This window comes from Canis aureus, chromosome 35 (genome assembly GCF_053574225.1).
Source record: "Canis aureus isolate CA01 chromosome 35, VMU_Caureus_v.1.0, whole genome shotgun sequence".
NCBI classification, from domain to species: Eukaryota; Metazoa; Chordata; class Mammalia; order Carnivora; family Canidae; genus Canis; species Canis aureus.
Genome location: NC_135645.1, coordinates 4399451 through 4418174, shown reverse-complemented (window position 1 = coordinate 4418174; position 18724 = coordinate 4399451). Strand labels below are relative to the sequence as shown.

The 18724-nt window shown below is 36.3% G+C and overlaps 1 protein-coding gene across 2 annotated transcripts in view; it reads right to left on the bottom strand.

Annotated features, from left to right (window-relative positions):
• The window catches only part of CCDC14 (coiled-coil domain containing 14), a 51160-nt gene that overhangs the window by 13098 nt on the left and 19338 nt on the right, over positions 1-18724 (bottom strand). For both annotated transcript variants that reach the window (XM_077884277.1, XM_077884278.1), the window contains 2 exons: positions 17905-18046; positions 5181-5263 (listed from right to left, as the gene is read on the bottom strand). In XM_077884277.1, coding sequence (XP_077740403.1) covers positions 5181-5263; positions 17905-18046 — 225 coding nt within the window. The remainder of the gene's footprint in view (positions 1-5180; positions 5264-17904; positions 18047-18724) is intronic.

The window sequence follows — 18724 nt, the reverse complement described above, 5'->3', positions numbered from 1 at the left end:
TCTTTTCAAGTGCACATGGGACATTTTCCAGAATAGATCACACACTAGGTCACATATAGACCTCAACAAGGAGAAAAAGATTGAGATCATACCATGCATATTTTTTGACCATAACAGCTATGAAATTTGAAGTCAACCAAAAGAAAACATTTGGAAAGACCACAAACACATGGAGGTTAAACAACATGTTACTAAAGAATGAATGGGTCAACTAGGAAATTGAAGAAGACATTTAAAAAATACATGGAAACAAATGAAAATGAAAACACAATGGTCCAAAACCTCTGGGATGTAGCAAAAGCAGTCCTAAGGGGGAAGTATTTAATAACACAGGCCTTCCTCAAGAATAAAAAAAAAAAATCTCAAATAAATAATTTAATCTTATACCTAAAGGAGCTAGAAAAAGAAGAACAAATAAAGTCTAAAGGCAGCAGAAGGGAAATAATAAAGATTAATGTAAAAGTAAGAGATATAAAAGCTAAAAAAACAGATTAATGAAACCAGGAGCTGGTTATCTGAAAAAAATTAATAAAATTTATAAACCTCTAGCCAGACTTCTCAAAAAGAAAAGAGAAAGGACCAAAACATAATCACAAAAGAGAGAGGAGAAATAACAAGCAACACCACAGAAATATAAGCAATTATAAGAGAATATTATGAAAATTATATGCCAATAAATTGTTATTTTTTTTAAAAGATCTTATTTATTTATTCATGACAGATACAGAGAGAGAGAGAAGCAGAGGCACAGGCAGAGGGAGAAGCAGGTTCCATGCAGGGAGCCCGATGTGGGACTCAATCCCGGGACTCCAGGATCATGCCCTGAGCCGACGGCAGACCCTTAACCACTGAGCCACCCAGGCATCCGACCAACAAATTCGACAATCTGAAAGGAATGGATAAATTCCTAGAAACACATAAACTACGAAAATTGAAACAGGAAGAAATAGAAAACTGGAGCAGACTAATAATCAGCAAAGAAACTGAATCAGTAATAAAAAAATATCCCAACAAACAAAAGTCCAGGGCCAGAAGGCTTCACAGGGGAATTCTATCAAATATTTAAAGAAGAGTTAATACCTATTTTTCTTAAACTATTCCAAAAAATAGAAATGGAAGGAAAACCTCCAAATTCATTCTATGAGGCCAGCATTACCCTGATTCCAAAACCAGTCACAGACTCCACCAAGAAAGAGAACTACAGGCCAATATTCCCGATGCACATGAATGCAAATATTCTCAACAAAGAGCAAATTATATCACATAGTACAGTAAAAGAATCATTCACCATGATCAGGTGGGATTTATATCTGGGCTGCAAGGGTAGTCAATATTCAGAATTAATCAATGTGATACACCACAACAGAAAGCCTTTCTAAACAAAAGAAAGGCTAAGAACCATATGATCCTCTCAATAGATGCAGGAAAAGCATGCGACAAACTACAACATCCATTCATGATAAAGTAGGTTTAGACGAAACATACCTCAACATAATAAATGCCATATATGAAAATCCCACAGCTAAGATAATCCTCAATGGGGAAAAACCAAGAGCTTTTCCTCTGTGGTCAGGAACAAGACAGGGACATCCACTCTCATCACTGTTATTTAACATAGTATTGGAAGTCCTAGCCTCAGCAATTAGACAATACAAAGAAATAAAAGTCATCCAAGTTGTCAAGGAAGAAGTCAAACTTTCACTGTTTGCAGATGACATGATACTGTATATAGAAAACCCCAAAGACTCCACCAAAAAATTGCTAGAACTGATACACAAATTCGGTAAAGTCTCAGGATACAAAATCAATGTATAGAGGGATGCCTAGTGCCTCAGTGGTTGAGCGTCTGCCTTTCAGCTCAGGGAATGATCCTGGAGTCCTGGGATTGAGCCCTGCATCCGGGTCCCTGTGGGGAGCCTGCTTCTCCCTCTGCCTATGTCTCTGCCCCTCTCTCTGTGTCTCTCATGAATAAATAAATAAATAAAATATTTAAAAAGAAAAAAAAAGAACAGAAAATGCAGAAATGAACCCACAACTATATGGTCAACTAGTCTTCAACAAAGCAGGAAAGAATATGCAATGGAAAAAAAGATGGTCTCTTCAATAAATGTACTGGGAAAACTGGATGGCAACATGCAAAGAATGAAACTGGACCACTTTCTTACACCATACACAAAATAAGTTCAAAATGGATGAAAGATCTAAATATGAGACAGGAAGCCATCAAAATCCTAGAGGAGAACATGGGCAGCAATCTCTTTTACATTGGCTGTAGCAACTTCTTACTAGTTAGGTCTTCTAAGGCAAGGAAGACAAAAGCAAAAATAAACCACTGAGATCTCATCAAGATAAAAAGCTTCTGTACAGTGAAGGAAACAATCAACAAAACTAAAAGGCAACCTTTGGAATGGGAGAAGATATTTAAAAATGACATATCTGATAAAGGGTAAGTATCCAAAATAAAAAACGTACCAAACTGAACACACCAAAAACAAATAATCCAGTTTAAAAATGGGTAGAAGACATGAATAGACACTTTTCCAAAGAAGATATACAAATGCTAACAGATACGGAAAAGATGCTCATCACTCATCATCAGGGAAGTACAACTGAAAACCACAATAGGGCAGCCCGGGTGGCTCAGTGGTTCAGCGCCGCCTTCAGCCCAAGGCCTGATCCTGGAGACCCGGGATCGAGTCCCGCATGGCACTCCCTGACTGGAGCCTGCTTCTCCCTCTGCCTGTGTCTCTGCCTCTCTCTCTCCCTCTCTGTGTGTCTGTCATGAATAAATAAATAAAATCTAAAACAACAAAAAAAGAAAACCACAATAAAATATATCCTCACACCTTTCAGAATGGCTAAAACTAACAACACAGGAAACAACAGGTGTTGGTGAGGATATGGGGAAAGGGGAACCCTTTACAGTGTTGGTGGGAATGCAAAACTGGTACAGTCACTGTGGAAGACAATATGGAGATTCCTCAAAAAGCTAAAAATAGAATTGCCCTACAACCCAGCAAAACTGTACTACCCAAAAGACACAAAAATACAGATTCAAAGGGATATAGACACCCCAATTTTTATAGCAGCATTATCAATAGTCAAATTATGGAAAGAGTCCAAATGTCCATCAACTGATGAATGGGTAAAGAAGATGTGGTGTGTGTGTGTGCGTATATATAAAATGGAATATACTCAGCCATCAAAAAAAAAAATGAAATCTTGCCATTTGCAATGAGGTAAATGGAACTACAGAGTGTTATGCTAAATGAAATAAGTCAGGGAAAGACAAATACCATGATTCCACTCATATGTGGAATTTAAGAAACAAAACAGATGAACATAGGGGGGAAAAGAGATAAACCATAAAACAGACTCTTAATAAAAGGGAACAAACAGGGATGTCTGGGTGGCTCAGCAGTTAAGCATCTGCCTTCGGCTCAGGGAGTCCTCTTGGAGTCCTGGGATAGAGTCCCACATCAGGCTCCCTGCATGGAGCCTGCCTTTCCTCCCTCTGCCTTGTCTCTGCCTCTCTCTGTGTCTCTTGTGAATAAATAAATAAAAATCTTTTATAAATACATACATACATTCAATTAAAAAAATAAAATGGAACAAACAGGGAATTGTAGGAGCAAAGGTGAATAGGGGAACAGGTTTAACGGGTGGTAAATATTAAGGAGGGGACTTGTGGTAAGCCGTGGGTGTTGTATGCAAGTGAAAAACACTAAATTCTATACCTGAAACTAATATCACACTGCATGTTAATTAACTGGATTTAAATAAAAACTTGAAAAAGAAAAAAAAAGAAAAATGGCTCTACATGTTGAGTAAATACAAGTTTCTGAAAAACATGTGCAGTATAATCTCATTTTTTTTTTGAAGATTTTATTTATCTATTCATGAGAGACACAGAGAGAGAGAGAGAGAGAGACAGAGAGAGACAGAGAGAGGCAGAGACATAGGCAGAGGGAAAAGCAGGCTCCATGCGGGGAGCCTGATGTGGGACTCGATCCTGGGACTGTGATCACACCCTGAGCCGAAGGCAAGATGCTCAACCGCTAAGCCACTCAGGCGTCCCTGTAATCTCATTTTTAAAAAAGAAAAAATACATATATAGTTTTTTTAGTGCCAGGCACACAGTAAGAACTCAGTATTTGTGAAACAGATTAATTCTATATGTGCAGGAGACATGTGAAAGGAAATATAGCCTTTAAAAAAACAGGGCTGTATTATTAGGATGTAATAGCACAGATCTTTTAAAATTTTTTTAAATTTAAATTTAATTAATATAAAGTATATTATTAATTTCAGGTGTAGAATTTAGTGACTCTTCAGACAAGATTGGGCACATTCAGGGTGGTATGGCCATAGACTTTAGGGACTCTTCAGTTGCATATGCCCTCTTTTTTTTTTTTTTTTTTAAAGATTTTATTTATTTATTCATGAGAGACACAGAGAGAGAGAGAGAGAGAGGAAGAAAGAGAGAGAGGCAGAGACACAGGCAGAGGGAGAAGCAGGCTCCATGCAGGGAGCCTGACATGGGACTCGATCCCGGGTCGCTAGGATCACGCTCTGGGCCGAAGGCACCTCTGAGCCACCCAGGCATCCACCTGCATATGACCTCCTTAATGGCAATCACCCAGTTACCCCATCCTCTCCAGTGACCCTCAGTTTGTTTCCTAGGGTTGAGTCTCTCTTATGGTTTGCCTCCCTCTGTTTTTATCTTTATTTTTCCTTCCCTTCCCCTATGTTCATCTGCTTTGTTTCTTAAATTCCACATATGAGTGGAATCACACGGGATTACCTTTCTCTGACTGACTCATTCTGCTTAGCACAGTACCCTCTAGGTCCATCCATGTCATTTCAAATGGCAAGATTTCATTCTTTTTGATGGCTGAGGAATATTCCATTGTATGTATATACCACGTCTTCTTTATCCATTCATCAGCCAATGGACATTTGGATTCTTTCCATATTATGGCTATTGTGGAGATTGCTAATAGCATAGATCTTTTATTTTTGTTTCTGTGCTATTTTAATTTTTAGCACATATTATTCCTATTTTTTCAAATATAAATTAAAAGAATTTTTGAAACAAAGTGATTAAGAAAGCTCAATTCTTTATCAGTATTTCTAAAACAAAGAATTTACTATCAGTTCTTTGAAGTTCTTTTACCTACATTCAAGGTTGCATTCCAGAGCACCAGATGCCTTTTGAGTTTTTCCTTGTTCTCTAAGTTGCCGGTTCAAAATTCTCAGTTGCCTAAAGGAAATAATAAAGAAACATGAATCTATGAATCCCAAACTCATTTAACAGTGTACATCTAACAAGCTATTAAAAAATACAACAGCTCCCCTCTGGTAACCATCAGTTTGTTCTCTATAATTAATGGTCTTAGTTTGTTGTTCTTTTTTTCCCTTTGCTTGTCTGTTTTGTTTCTTAAATTCCACATATGAGTGAGAGCATATGGTATTGTCTGGCTGGCTTATTTCACTCAGGTGAGCGGAAGGGGGGCAGTTTGAGGGGAGAAGGGGATAGGTATCAAAGAGAACGTTTATCATGATGAAAAAAGGATTAAAAAATAAAAAATGAGGACAATACAAAAGATGGTACCCACAAGGACTGCAGAAATCCATCTCATCCCCAAAACAAAAGACAAAAACCAAATAAACAAAACAAAACCACATTACTGTCATTATTCATAGGGCCTGACCTAATTTTTTTAAAATAAATTTATTTTTTATTGGTGTTCAATTTGCCAACATACAGAATAACACCCAGTGCTCATCCCATCAAGTGCCCCCCTCAGTGCCCGTCACCCAATCACCCCCACCCCCCGCCCTGCTCCCCTTCCACCACCCCCAGTTCGTTTCCCAGATTTAGGAGTCTTTATGTTCTGTCTCCCTTTCTGATATTTCCCACACATTTCTTCTCCCTTCCCTTCTATTCCCTTTCACTATTATTTATATTCCACAAATGAATGAGACCATATAATGTTTGTCCTTCTCCGATTGACTCATTTCACTCAGCATAATACCCTCCAGTTCCATCCACGTTGAAGCAAATCGTGGGTATTTGTCATTTCTAATGGCTGAGTGATATTCCATTGTATACATAAACCACATCCTCTCTATCCATCATCTCTCCATGGACACCGAGGCTCCTTCCACAGTTTGGCTATTGTGGACATTGCTGCTAGAAACATCGGGGTGCAGGTGTCCCGGCGTTTCATTGCATCTGCATCTTTGGGGTAAATCCCCAGCAGTGCAATTGCTGGGTTGTAGGGCAGGTCTATTTTTAACTCTTTGAGGAACCTCCACACAGTTTTCCAGAGTGGCTGCACCAGGTCACATTCCCACCAACAGTGCAGGAGGATCCCCCTTTCTCCACATCCTCTCCAACATTTGTGGTTTCCTGTCTTGTTAATTTTCCCCATTCTCACTGGTGTGAGGTGGTATCTCATTGTGGTTTTGATTTGTATTTCCCTGATGGCCAGTGATGTGGAGCATTTTCTCATGTGCATGTTGGCCATGTCTATGTCTTCCTCTGAGATTTCTCTTCATGTCTTTTGCCCATTTCACGATTGGATTGTTTGTTTCTTTGGTGTTGAGTTTAGTAAGTTCTTTATAGATCTTGGATACTAGCCCTTTCTCTGATATGTCATTTGCAAATATCTTCTCCCATTCTGTAGGTTGTCTTTGAGTTTTGTTGCCTGTATCCTTTGCTGTGCAAAAGTTTCTTATCTTGATAAAGTCCCAACAGTTCATTTTTGCTTTTGTTTCTTTTGCCTTCGTGGATGTATCTTGCAAGAAGTTACTGTGGCCGAGTTCAAAAAGGGTGTTGCCTGTGTTCTCCTCAATTGCACCCAAAAGCATAAGATACCTAGGAATAAACCTAACTAAAGAGGTAAAGGATCTATACCCTAGAAACTATAGAACACTTCTGAAAGAAATTGAGGAAGACACAAAGAGATGGAAAAATATTCCATGCTCATGGATTGGAAGAATTAATATTGTGAAAATGTCAATGTTACCCAGGGCAATTTACACGTTTAATGCAATCACTATCAAAATACCACGGACTTTCTTCAGAGAGTTAGAACAAATTATTTTAAGATTTGTGTGGAATCAGAAAAGACCCCAAATAGCCAGGGGAATTTTAAAAAAGAAAACCATAGCTGGGGGCATCACAATGCCAGATTTCAGGTTGTACTACAAAGCTGTGGTCATCAAGACAGTGTGGTACTGGCACAAAAACAGACACATAGATCAATGGAACAGAATAGAGAATCCAGAAGTGGACCCTCAACTTTATGGTCAACTAATATTCGACAGAGCAGGAAAGACTATCCACTGGAAGAAAGACAGTCTCTTCAATAAATGGTGCTGGGAATATTGGACATCCACATGCAGAAGAATGAAACTAGACCACTCTATTTCACCATATACAGAGATAAACTCAAAATGGATGAAAGATCTAAATCTGAGATAATTTTTAAAAAACTATCTGGGACAGCATAAATTTTCCTCTCACAAGAAAAAAGATGACTGCTCTTATTTTTCCTCTTTCCTTTTTTGTTCTCTTTTTATTTTTTTTAAGATTTTTATTTATTTATTCATGAGAGATACAGAGGGGGGGGGGCAGAGACATAGGCAGAGGGAGAAGCAGGCTCCACGCAGGGAGCCCAATGCAGGACTCAATCCTGAGACTCCAGGATCAGGCCCTGGGCTGAAGGCAGGCGCTAAACCGCTGAGCCACCCAGGGATCCCCTCTTCTTTTGTTCTCTTAATGATTTCCTTGTCTTTTTTTTTTTCCAATCTCCTCCATTTCCTATCACCTCTTGCTATTTTCTTCTTCTGTCTTCCTTCTCTGTATTTTCATTACTGTACAAACGACCTACTTTTTAAAAGAAATGTCACAACTATGAACTAGAATACCTACAGGGACTGACTGCTATCAGACATGCTCCTGCTTGGTTTGTAAATCTATGCTTCTAATAATTTCTTTATGAGATGGAAAAGTTAATGGCCTTATTTTATTTTTTAAAGATTTTATTTATTTATTCATGACAGACACAGAGAGAGAGAGGCAGAAACACAGGTAGAGGGAGAAGCAAGCTTCCTGCAAGGAACCCGATGTGGGACTCGGGCCCGGATCCTGGGATCACGCCCTGTGCTAAAGGCAGATGCTCAACTGCTGAGCCACCCAGGCGTCCCAATGGCCTTATTTTAGAAAAGTGAATGCTAGTGACCAGCCACTTTGTCCTGCAATGAACTTCACAATTTGTGGCCACTTACAAATGAGAACATACCAAAGAAACTACAAAAATGTTTACTTCTAAGAAGTTAATGCTAAAAAAAAGTTGTCTCTATTATCTTTCCAAAATTACCTAAAAATATTCTGCATTATTTGTTATTGAATCCAAAATAATGGCACCCTACCTCACATCATTTAATGTACTAATTCCATATATATTAAGGAGGTATACATAAAATAGACAAAAAAACAAGACCAACTGTAAGTTTTAGGTGGAAATCTATGATTCCTAAGCAAGACTCAAAATCTACCAACCATCAAGGAAAAGAGTAAAAGACACATATATAAGAGACAAAAAAAAAAAAAAAATCCATAACACTTCAAGAGCTCCTGCAAATCAGTAAGAAAAGGCATAAAAATGTAATTCACAGAAGAAATAGAAATGGCCTATAAGCATACAAAAAAGTGCTCAGCTTTACTAATATGAAGAAATGCAAAGTTAAAACAGGAGATATTTTATGGCCGCAGGATTGACCAAAATAAAAGGAAATAACTATTTTTTGGTGAGGCAAATGAATTATCTCATTCCATTTGAACAGCTATTTGACAGTATCTAACAAAATGTAAAATGTTCTTATCTTTGACAAAATAATTCTAACTCTAAGTTATCTAGTCTCAGAAATATAATTGATCCTTGAACAACACGGGTTTGAATGGTGCAGGTCCACTTATGCACAGATATTTGAAATATACGCACAGTACTATAAATGTAGTTTCTCTTCCTTGTGATTTTGTTAATATTTTTTCTCTGGCTTACTTCATTGCAAGAATACTGCATATAATACAAATAATGTGCAAAATATATGTTAATTAATAATAACATCCAACGCTATTGATAAGGCTTCCAGTTAATAGTAGGTTATTAGTAGTTACGTTTTGAGGGAGTCCAAAGTTACACACAGATTTCTGACTTTGTAGGGTGTAAGGACCTCTAAATCTTGCATTGCTCAAGGGTCAACTCTAGCTGTACATGTGCAAAAGCATCTACAATCTTCAGATATAGATACAAAGATGGTCACAAAGCAATATTAATAGTAAAAAGTAAGGAACAACCTACAATGCTGCATCAATTGTGGTATATCCGTAAGAAATACTAATACACAAGTAGTTTTAAAAAAAGATATATCTACAGGTACTGAGAAGGAAATATCTTCAAGACTCACTGAGAAGTAGAAAAAAGGAAGCTACAGAACAACAGTATAATAAAATCTCATGTTTGTTTTAAAACAATTCTGCTCTTCTGAAAAGTTCTCTCTTTAAAATAGTCATCTAGAAAAAGCAGAGTAGACTGGTAATCGAGAGCTCTAGGTGGAATGCTTCTTTTGGTATTTTCTAGGAGAGCAGAAAGTACTGAGGTCCTCTTACATACCCAGTGCGTGAGGGAAGCTTTGCTTGACAATCTTCTTGTACTTATGTGCCTGATCAGATTCTTCTCTTCTCTTCCCCTATGTGGGCAACCTAAGATTTCATCCCTCACTGTAAGCCTCTCACTCCTATCTCCTCCTCTCAGTAGGATACTTTCCTATTTTCACTAAAAATAACATGGCTTGGGGACAAACTGTTACCCTGCTGCCCCAGGGTGTACAGATTCATCCATTTCTATATACTAATCCTCACTTCTTTCTTCTAATCTTAGAGAAAGGGAGCCTCATCAACTTTCTGGATCCCATCTTCTCCTCTACTGTAAAGGACCCTGCTCCTATTCACACTTCTTTTATTGTCTCCACCTGCAGCTTCTCCCTGTTTACTTGTTTCATGTGGCTAAGCTGAGAAGCATAATAAAAGTGCTTCCATATTTAGGAAAATATTCTCTTCAACCCATCTGTACCATTAACTACTCTCCTTCCTTCTCATTCCCAACTTGCAGGGCTAGGCTTTTAAAACATGACTGTCCTATTAAAAAATGATAACATGATAAAAAAATAACAAAAGATAATCTTTTAGAAATGGATAGTTATGCTTTTAACAAATATTATGTATTATATTTGCATGTACTTGATTTAAACAAAGGAAAAGAACTGCTGACATTTAGGCAAATATTTCTTTTTTTGGTTTACTCATTGTTTTTAAATATGGTTTTACTGAAATGAAACATATGTAATAAACTGCATGTAAAGTATATAATTTGATAAGTTTTAACATATGATGTGGTGAAACCATTGCCACAATTAAGATATTCATCACGTCCCCAAATTTCCACATGCTCCATTTTCATAACAGCCCCTTTGCAACCAACCACTGATTTACAGATTAGTTTGCATTTTCTGGAATTTTATACTATATACTTATACAGTATACAATTATCTTATAAATGGTATCATACAATATATACTTTAACCTGCCGTCTTTCACTCAATATAGTGATTTTGAGATTCATCCATGCCCTTGCATGCATCAATAGATCCTTGCTTTCTGCTGTTGAGTGGTATCCTATTATAGGAACATACCACTATTTGTTTTCCCAATCACCTGCTAACAGACATTTGGGTTGTTTCCCATGAACATTCACAAGAAGGTTTTGTGTGGACATATGCTTTTACTTCTCTCAGTACATACCTAGGAGTGAAATGACTGGATTATATGGTTTATGTTTCACTTCTAAGAAACTATCAAACTATTTTCCCCAAGCAGCTGTATCATTTTTTATAGTCCCACCAGTAAATTATGCAAGTGCCAGTTCTTCCACACCCTAACATCTTGTGTGGTCCTAAATTTTAACCATTCTAATGGGTATGTCGTGTTATTTCGTCATGGTTTTAGTCTGTACTTTCCTAATGATTAACAATGATGAACGGATTTTCATAGGCTTATTTGATACCCATCTATATCTTATCTGATGTAGAGTCTTTTAAAATATTTTGCCTGTTTTCGGAGTCGAAATAGTTCTTTATACAGTCTGTATGTACAAGTCCTTTATCAAATATATGTATTGCAAATATTTTCTCTGTTGCCTCATTTTTAGTAATAGTGTCTTTTGAAGAGCCAATCTTAAATTTTGATGAAGCCCAACTTAACCAATTTTTTCTACCTACATTTTTTGTTATATTTAGGAAATCTTTCCCCACCTAGGATTTCTAAGATTTTTTCTTATGTTTTCTTTAAAAGTTCTGTATATTTAACTTATATATAGTAAGATTTGTGATTCAAATTCATCTATGGTGTGAGGTAAAGGTTTAAGTGGTTGTCCTTTCTTTTCCCCCCCTTTTTTGTATATGACTCTCCAATTGTTCCAGCACTATTTATGGAAAAGATTATTCTTTCCCCATTGAATTTCCCTAGCATCTTTGTCAAAAATAGGTTACTTTTATTTTATTATTATTATTTTTTAAAGATTTCATTTGAGAGAGAGAAAGCACTAGTGGGGTTGGGGGGAGAGGGAAAGGGAGAAGCAGGCTCCCTCCTGAGCAGGGAGCCAGACCCCGGACCCTGAGATCATGATCCAAGCTGAGGCAGATGCTTAACCAAATGAGCCACCCAGGTGCCCCTAAAAAATCAGTAACCTTTATATGTGAGTTTATTTCTGGACTCTATTCTGTTTCAATTGTATATCTGCCTATCTTTACACCAATGCCACACTGTCTTGATTACTATAACTTTATGTCTTGAAATAGGATAGTACCAATTTTGCTCTTCTTTCCCAAAGTTGTTTTGGTTCAGTTATTTTAGATTCTTTGAATTTCCATATAAATTTTAGAATCATCTTTCCAAAAAAAAGATGGGAGTTTTCACCAGAATTATATAGAATCAATAGATCAATTTGGGGAGAACTAACATCTTAACAATAATAAATCTTATAATCCATGCATCCAGTTTATCTTTCACTTATATAGGTTTTTAATTTCTCTCAGCAATGTTTTATAGTCAGTATACAGGTCTTCAGTATACAGGTCTTACACATTTTTAATCAAATTTGTCACTAAACTGATATTTTTTGATGTTACTATTAATAGTATTGTTTTTAAATTTCACTTCAACTGTTCATTGTCAGTACATAGAAATATAATTGCCTTTTGTATATTGATCTCATATCCTATAACTTTGCTAAGCTCACTTATTAATTCTAGTTGCTTTTTTGTAGATTCTGTAGGATTTTCTACAAAGACTGTCATGTCATTTGTGAATAAGACTGGCTGTACTTTAAAAAGCTTTTATTCCCTGTCCTTGATTTATTGCACTGGTTAGAACCTCCAGCAAAATACTGATTAGAAATAATAATCACTACTTGCTAGATATCATTTGGACATTTTTTAAGCCCATACAGAGAAAAAATATTACCTATTAGCCAAATAGATAATATTATAAATACTATTACAAATACTATTATAAATACTACTTTGCAACATTACAAATATTTTTATAGATACTATTTTTATAATATTACAAATACTATTTTAAAATATGACATATTGAATTTAGGATCACATGATTTTATCTGAGGGAGAAGTAACAAGCGAAATCAGGACTAATGAGGTCTAGGAAATATTTCTCTACTTCATAAAATAGTATTTTTAAATAACCTTAAATAAAGGAAACAGGACTTAAGAACTTTTGTTTTCGAATTTATATTGTCAAGGTTACTAATAAATTCTATTTTGTAATCTTAATTCCCATAGTTGTCTTAGTTCTATGCATAGATTTAATGTTTATCTCTAAACACTTTTTTTAAAGATTTTATTTATTTATTCATAGACACACGGAGAGAGAGGCAGAGACACAGGCAGAGGGAGAAGCAGGCTCCACACAGGGAGCCCGATGTGGGACTCGATCCCGGGTCTCCAGGATCACACCCCAGGCTGCAGGCGGCGCCAAACCGCTGCGCCACCAGGGCTGCCCCTAAACACTTCTTTATATGAATTCATTTCTTGGTTGGCTGGAATTTGCCATTCAACAACTTTTTTGTTATTTTTAAAGGAGTCCAATGGTGCTTTACTTTCTAAATTCATGAACACTTGGGATTATGACTGTTGCCTTTACACTAAAAGGACTGCTGGGCCACATAGAAGATTCTTGGGGACGTTCTTTCTTCCCCTTAGGTCTTTGTAAATAATGTTCTATGATCTTTGGGCAATGAATATCCCTGTAAAAAGGCTAAGGCCAGCCTGATGTTTTTCTCTTTACACATCTACTTTTATTTTGAATGTCTAATAAATGTTAGTTTTATTTTGTCCTTAAGATGTGGTGACTTAATAGTTTATGTCTTGGTGTTGATCATTTTAAGTTTTTCTGGGATCATAAGTGCCCTACTAATCTGCTGACACAGCTCTTTAGTAAATTTCTCTTTATTTACATATCTTTTAACATTGTCTTTAATCTATTTGTTTTGTTTTCTTAATCAGGAATAATAATAATGCTAAATTTTGCATTCTTTGTTTCTCTTTCATATGTATCTCCTTTATAATAATTTTTAGTTATTCTCTATTTTATTTTGTTTCTTCCACCTTATCCACCATGCCTTCAGTCATTTAACAAACATTTATCAGAGTGAGTGTTAGGCACAATTCTCAGCACTGGAAATAACAGCAGCAAACAAAAGAGACAAAAATTTAACCTTCTCAAATTCACACAGACAGAAAAGAGAACAGATGTTACCAGAACCTAAGAGAAAAGGAGAAAGGGATTTACTGCTTAAAGCAATCAAAGTTTATGCTAGAGATGAAAAGTTTTGGGGAATAAACAGTGGTTATGGGAACACAGTGTTGTAAAAGTATTTAATGCCCCTGAAATGTACACTTACAAAATGGCTAAAAAGATAAATAGGTCATATATATTTTAACACAAATCAATACATTTTTTTTAAAAGGACTTGGGAAGAGGAATAGTTAATGTTGGTAGGAGACACTGAATTATGAATTATTTAGTAGCAAATGAAACAAAGATTTTGGGGAAAAAAGCAAAACCCCCAAAACAACAAAATCAGCATTCATATTGTTCAGGTTCCAGTGGAATATAAGCATCCTAATGGAATATAAGACTCGTGACTTCATGTTTGTTTTCATTTTTTAAGATTTTTTTGCTTTTGGGGACACCTGAGTGGATCAGCGATTGTCTTCCTTTGGCTCAGGGCGTGATCCCAGAGCCCGCCTGGATCGAGACACACATCGGGCTCCCTGCAGGGAGCCTGCTTCTCCCTCTGCCTGTGTCTCTGTCTCTCTCTCTCTCTCTGTGTCTCTCATGAATAAATAAATAAAATCTTTTTTTAGAAAAAGATTTTTTTTTTTGCTTTTGTTTTCCTGAGCTCATCTAATTCACTTTTCTTCTCCTTTTTTGTCTTTCCTTCTTTAAGGATTTTCTATTCTCCAGCCTCTAAGAAGAATTCTACAATCTTTAACTTCCTTGAAACTATGAATACTGTTTTAAGTTTTCTGGTTTTCTTTAAGCAATTCACCTGGTGATGTTTATTCTCGACCCTCTTTTATCTCTTTTGTCAGTGTATTTACTCTGAATGCTATGTAAAGATCTCTCCTATAAATTCTTTCTTCCCATGGCTTTTGTAATCTCTCTCCTGGGTTTCCTGCCACTTCCCTACTTGCCCCTTCTTGGGTTTCTCTCACAGCTTCCTGCTCCCATGATCTTTTCTTAAAAAGCTGCTATTCCCCAGCAACTCAGTCTTGGCTGGGTTTACATTCTATATCTTCCTGGTGAATTTACCACTTACATGCTGATAACAAATCACTTGGGTTTTAATCACCATTGTCTCCAGTGCCTACAACAGTGCCAAATCTATAGTAAAAGCTCAATAAAAATGTGTTCAGTGAATAACTCCCAAGTCTGCATTTCTATCCTGGGTCTTGTTCTGTGTTCCACTTATACCATATATATCTCCAGATGGTCTAAATGACAAATTTGGCATTTCTAAATCTTAACTCACTGGCTCTCCTGTATCTTCTATTTCAAAAATAACATGAAATAAACAAATAAACAACATATTCTTCTGTTAGTAGCTTCCATTTGGGAGAATTATGTTACCATCTGTCAAATAATCAAGCCAAAAGACTGAATGCCATTCTTGGCTCCTCCTTCTCACTCTTTTCCATTTTTTTTTTTGTTGTTGTTCTATGTGAATACATAATGGTCTCATATTTGAGTCTAAAGTTAGGAAGTAGTCATGAATTCCAACTTGCCCTATAAATATTAAGGAACTCTCTAGCTCAATGGTTTTTAACTGGAAGTAGTCCCCTCCCAACCCTCATGCAGGAAATTCTGGGATGTGCCAGAGCTTTTGGTGGTCACAATAAATAGGGCACTATAGACATTTCATGGGTTGGGACCAGGAATGTTGAGCATTTTATCAGAAGTCCCAAATAAAAACTGTGCAGCCCAAAGTGCCAAAAATGTCCAGATGCCATAGAAATATTGCACCTGGCTATTTTTTTTAAGCCACAAGATGGCAATAAACTCCAAGTCCTGAAAGATCACTTATCCAGCTAAACAGAAACGCGTAGTTTCTAAATGTCCAAACAGGAAAAAAAAAAAAATTGTTTTGACTGAAAATTCCAAAAAACAGTTTTGAATGAATCTATGTATTCCAACTTTGATTTGTAATGGAAATTATGGATGATTCTTTCCAATAAAGTTACCAAAGAGGCACAAAAATTTCTAACCCTCTGCTGGAAAGCTCATTCTACTAAAAAGACAAATTGACAAATTATTTGGTTTTCAAAAATTTCACTTTTAGAAGGTCAAGTGAACAGTGAGAATAGCATGCTATATAATCTTGGTCCTCTAAGAACATAGATTCAAAAAGATGTGGTGACAAATTGGAAGATTAAGGTTAAACATCGAACTAACACCTTTTAAAAAACTTAAAAACAAGCAGTAGACCAATAAAGTATTAAGTCTCATTTTCTTGAGTGGCTTATAAATTAACTCCCAAAACAATTCTAACATGTTCTAAAGAAGGGAAATAAACAAGAACCACTTATACTTCTCACAGTCACATGTTAAAACATAATTTTCTGATGCTTAAGTTCTGGTATGCTTATTTAAGAAACCAATAATTTTAACAGTCATACCTTTAAAAACATGCTTCTTTCAAATAGCTTACAGTATGCAGTCTGCTAGTCCATAAAATATACTTAAATATTGAAGTACTGAAGTATAAATAAGTTAGATTCTACTTCCTAGCAGAAGCAATGCAGGAATAGAGAAATTAAGATAATTTGTTCTCTAAAATCAAACTACCCAGTTTGAATTTTTTTATATATGTGACTTTGAACAAGTTACAGGGCCTCTCTGTGCCTTGGTTTCCTCATTTGTAAATGAGATAACATAATACCCACCTCTTGGAGCCATTCTGAGAATTTAAAGAGATGACATATATAAAGGACATAGGCTAACCCATTAGAAACATTCAATAAATGATAGCAATAGTATTAGCTATTACCATTACTATTATTTATACTTGTTTTTTATTTTTAAAATGCTATTATAGGTCAGAAATGAAGACAGTATTATTAGAATTTAAACCCAACAATCCCATCTTATATCACACTATCTTAGAGACTAATGACCTTTGGAGAAATACTCCTAAGCAAGTAAATCTCACTAGATGTCAAGCCTTTGCAGGCTCCAGATCCATAAATTTGAGCTACTCTCCAACTAGGAATTCTATTTTATTGCTTTCTAATTTCTTGAAAATGTTTCTGCAGGTCCTTGCAGTTCCTATCTGGTACAATGTCTACAGCTCATGCAACCATAATACGCCCTCAAGACACACTCACACTCCAGGGCCTCAGAAGCACTGACTACATATTCTAATTCCCTGCAAAGTACAAACCCCGCAGTAGTGGCCTTGGCGACCATCACTGAAACATTCAGAGTGAGGATATTCCTAATAATATTTAAGTCCTTTCCTACATAGGTTAAAAAAGCCAAAAGAAAAAATAAGAATTTAAATGAGTTTTTTCTGTGTATGAGCATGGTGTGGCTACTGGTGCTCACCCCATCAGGTTCTCCTTTCCTCCCACAGAGTGTATGGGCAGTATGGGAAGATTTTATGCCCAAATTTTTGCAATTAGGCAGGGCCATATGCCTCACTTAGCCACAAAACAGAAGTAGAAGTGAGACTATCGCTCCTGGGCTGGGGTGTATACAGTTGGTGTGCCAGACCCGTGTTCTCTTTTCCTTGAAAAACATGTATGAGACAGTGGCCTCATAAGATGGAGGGAACCTAAACCCTCAGTCATAGGATGAAAGAGGGTCTTTGATGACCCATGTCAGAGTCTTGGCATGAGGGAAAGAGAAACCTTGGTCATGCTTCCCCACTGATTCTGGAGCTTGTTACTGCAGCATAGCCCAGACAAGTTTGACAAATGCCCTGAGGAACTTCATTTTCCTCTCTATATCCTGCCAATCAAGTGACAATGGAGGGAAAGGAGTTGGGAGAAAATATGTACTAGTGAGCAGAAGAAACAGAAGAGGAGTTAGAGAACGCTGGCAATGTTCAGACATGGAGAAGTAAAAGTAGAAACACAGTAAAACAGTAAATCTATTTTTCTTACGGAGTCCTAGATAACTCATCTGGCACCTTTGTTCCGGCCATAGGACATCTTTGCATATGACAAAAATATTCAAAGAACGATTCGTACCTGCGTAACTGAGCATTTTCACTTCTTAGTGGTTGCATGGCCAGTGCTATTTCAACTTGGATATTTGTGTTTCCACTTACTGCTGGAAGCAGAGATATACAGGCGTCCAATTCTGTAATCAACCTTTGAATTTCTGAATCCTCTATAAAAGGGAGAAGAAGTAATAACAATACCATAAATTGTTTTTGGATAAGATTATTCATGGGTATTACTAAATAAGAAATATTTTCAGATATGTACATGTTTGCTATAAACAAACAACTCAATTACTTATCAATGTGATATATAAATCCTACTTTCCTCTTCCCTACTGTATACATTTGCTTATTCAAAAGAATTCTAAAGAACTTAAATTCAGTAAAGATTAATCTTCTATCATAGGATTCTTAGTGACTTCTTTCTGTTGAAATTAAATTCAGTAAAGATAAATCTTCTATCCTAGGATTCTTAGTGATTTTTTTCTGTTAAGAGTCTAGTAGGAAGATAGTTGACATGTCTCCTGGCTCACATTCCCAAAGGACTACTGGACTCCTATCACTGCTAAAGGGTGTCCTATAATTGATTACAGTATTGACATTTACAACACAACCTTTGAATCCTGACATAAGCAAATAATTCACTTTAGGTGATTCAATTTGGCAAAATATTGAGGGAAGATCTACTCTGATAAAGTTTTATTATTTAATATTATAAAGTAGATTTAAAATAACCAGGCATACCTCATTTGGTGCTCACTATCAAAAACAGTACCATTTTTGCTATTAACTGTGGGGAGTGGATGGTTTGGAAGGTGGCAAACAGACACAGGGAGAAGGTGGAT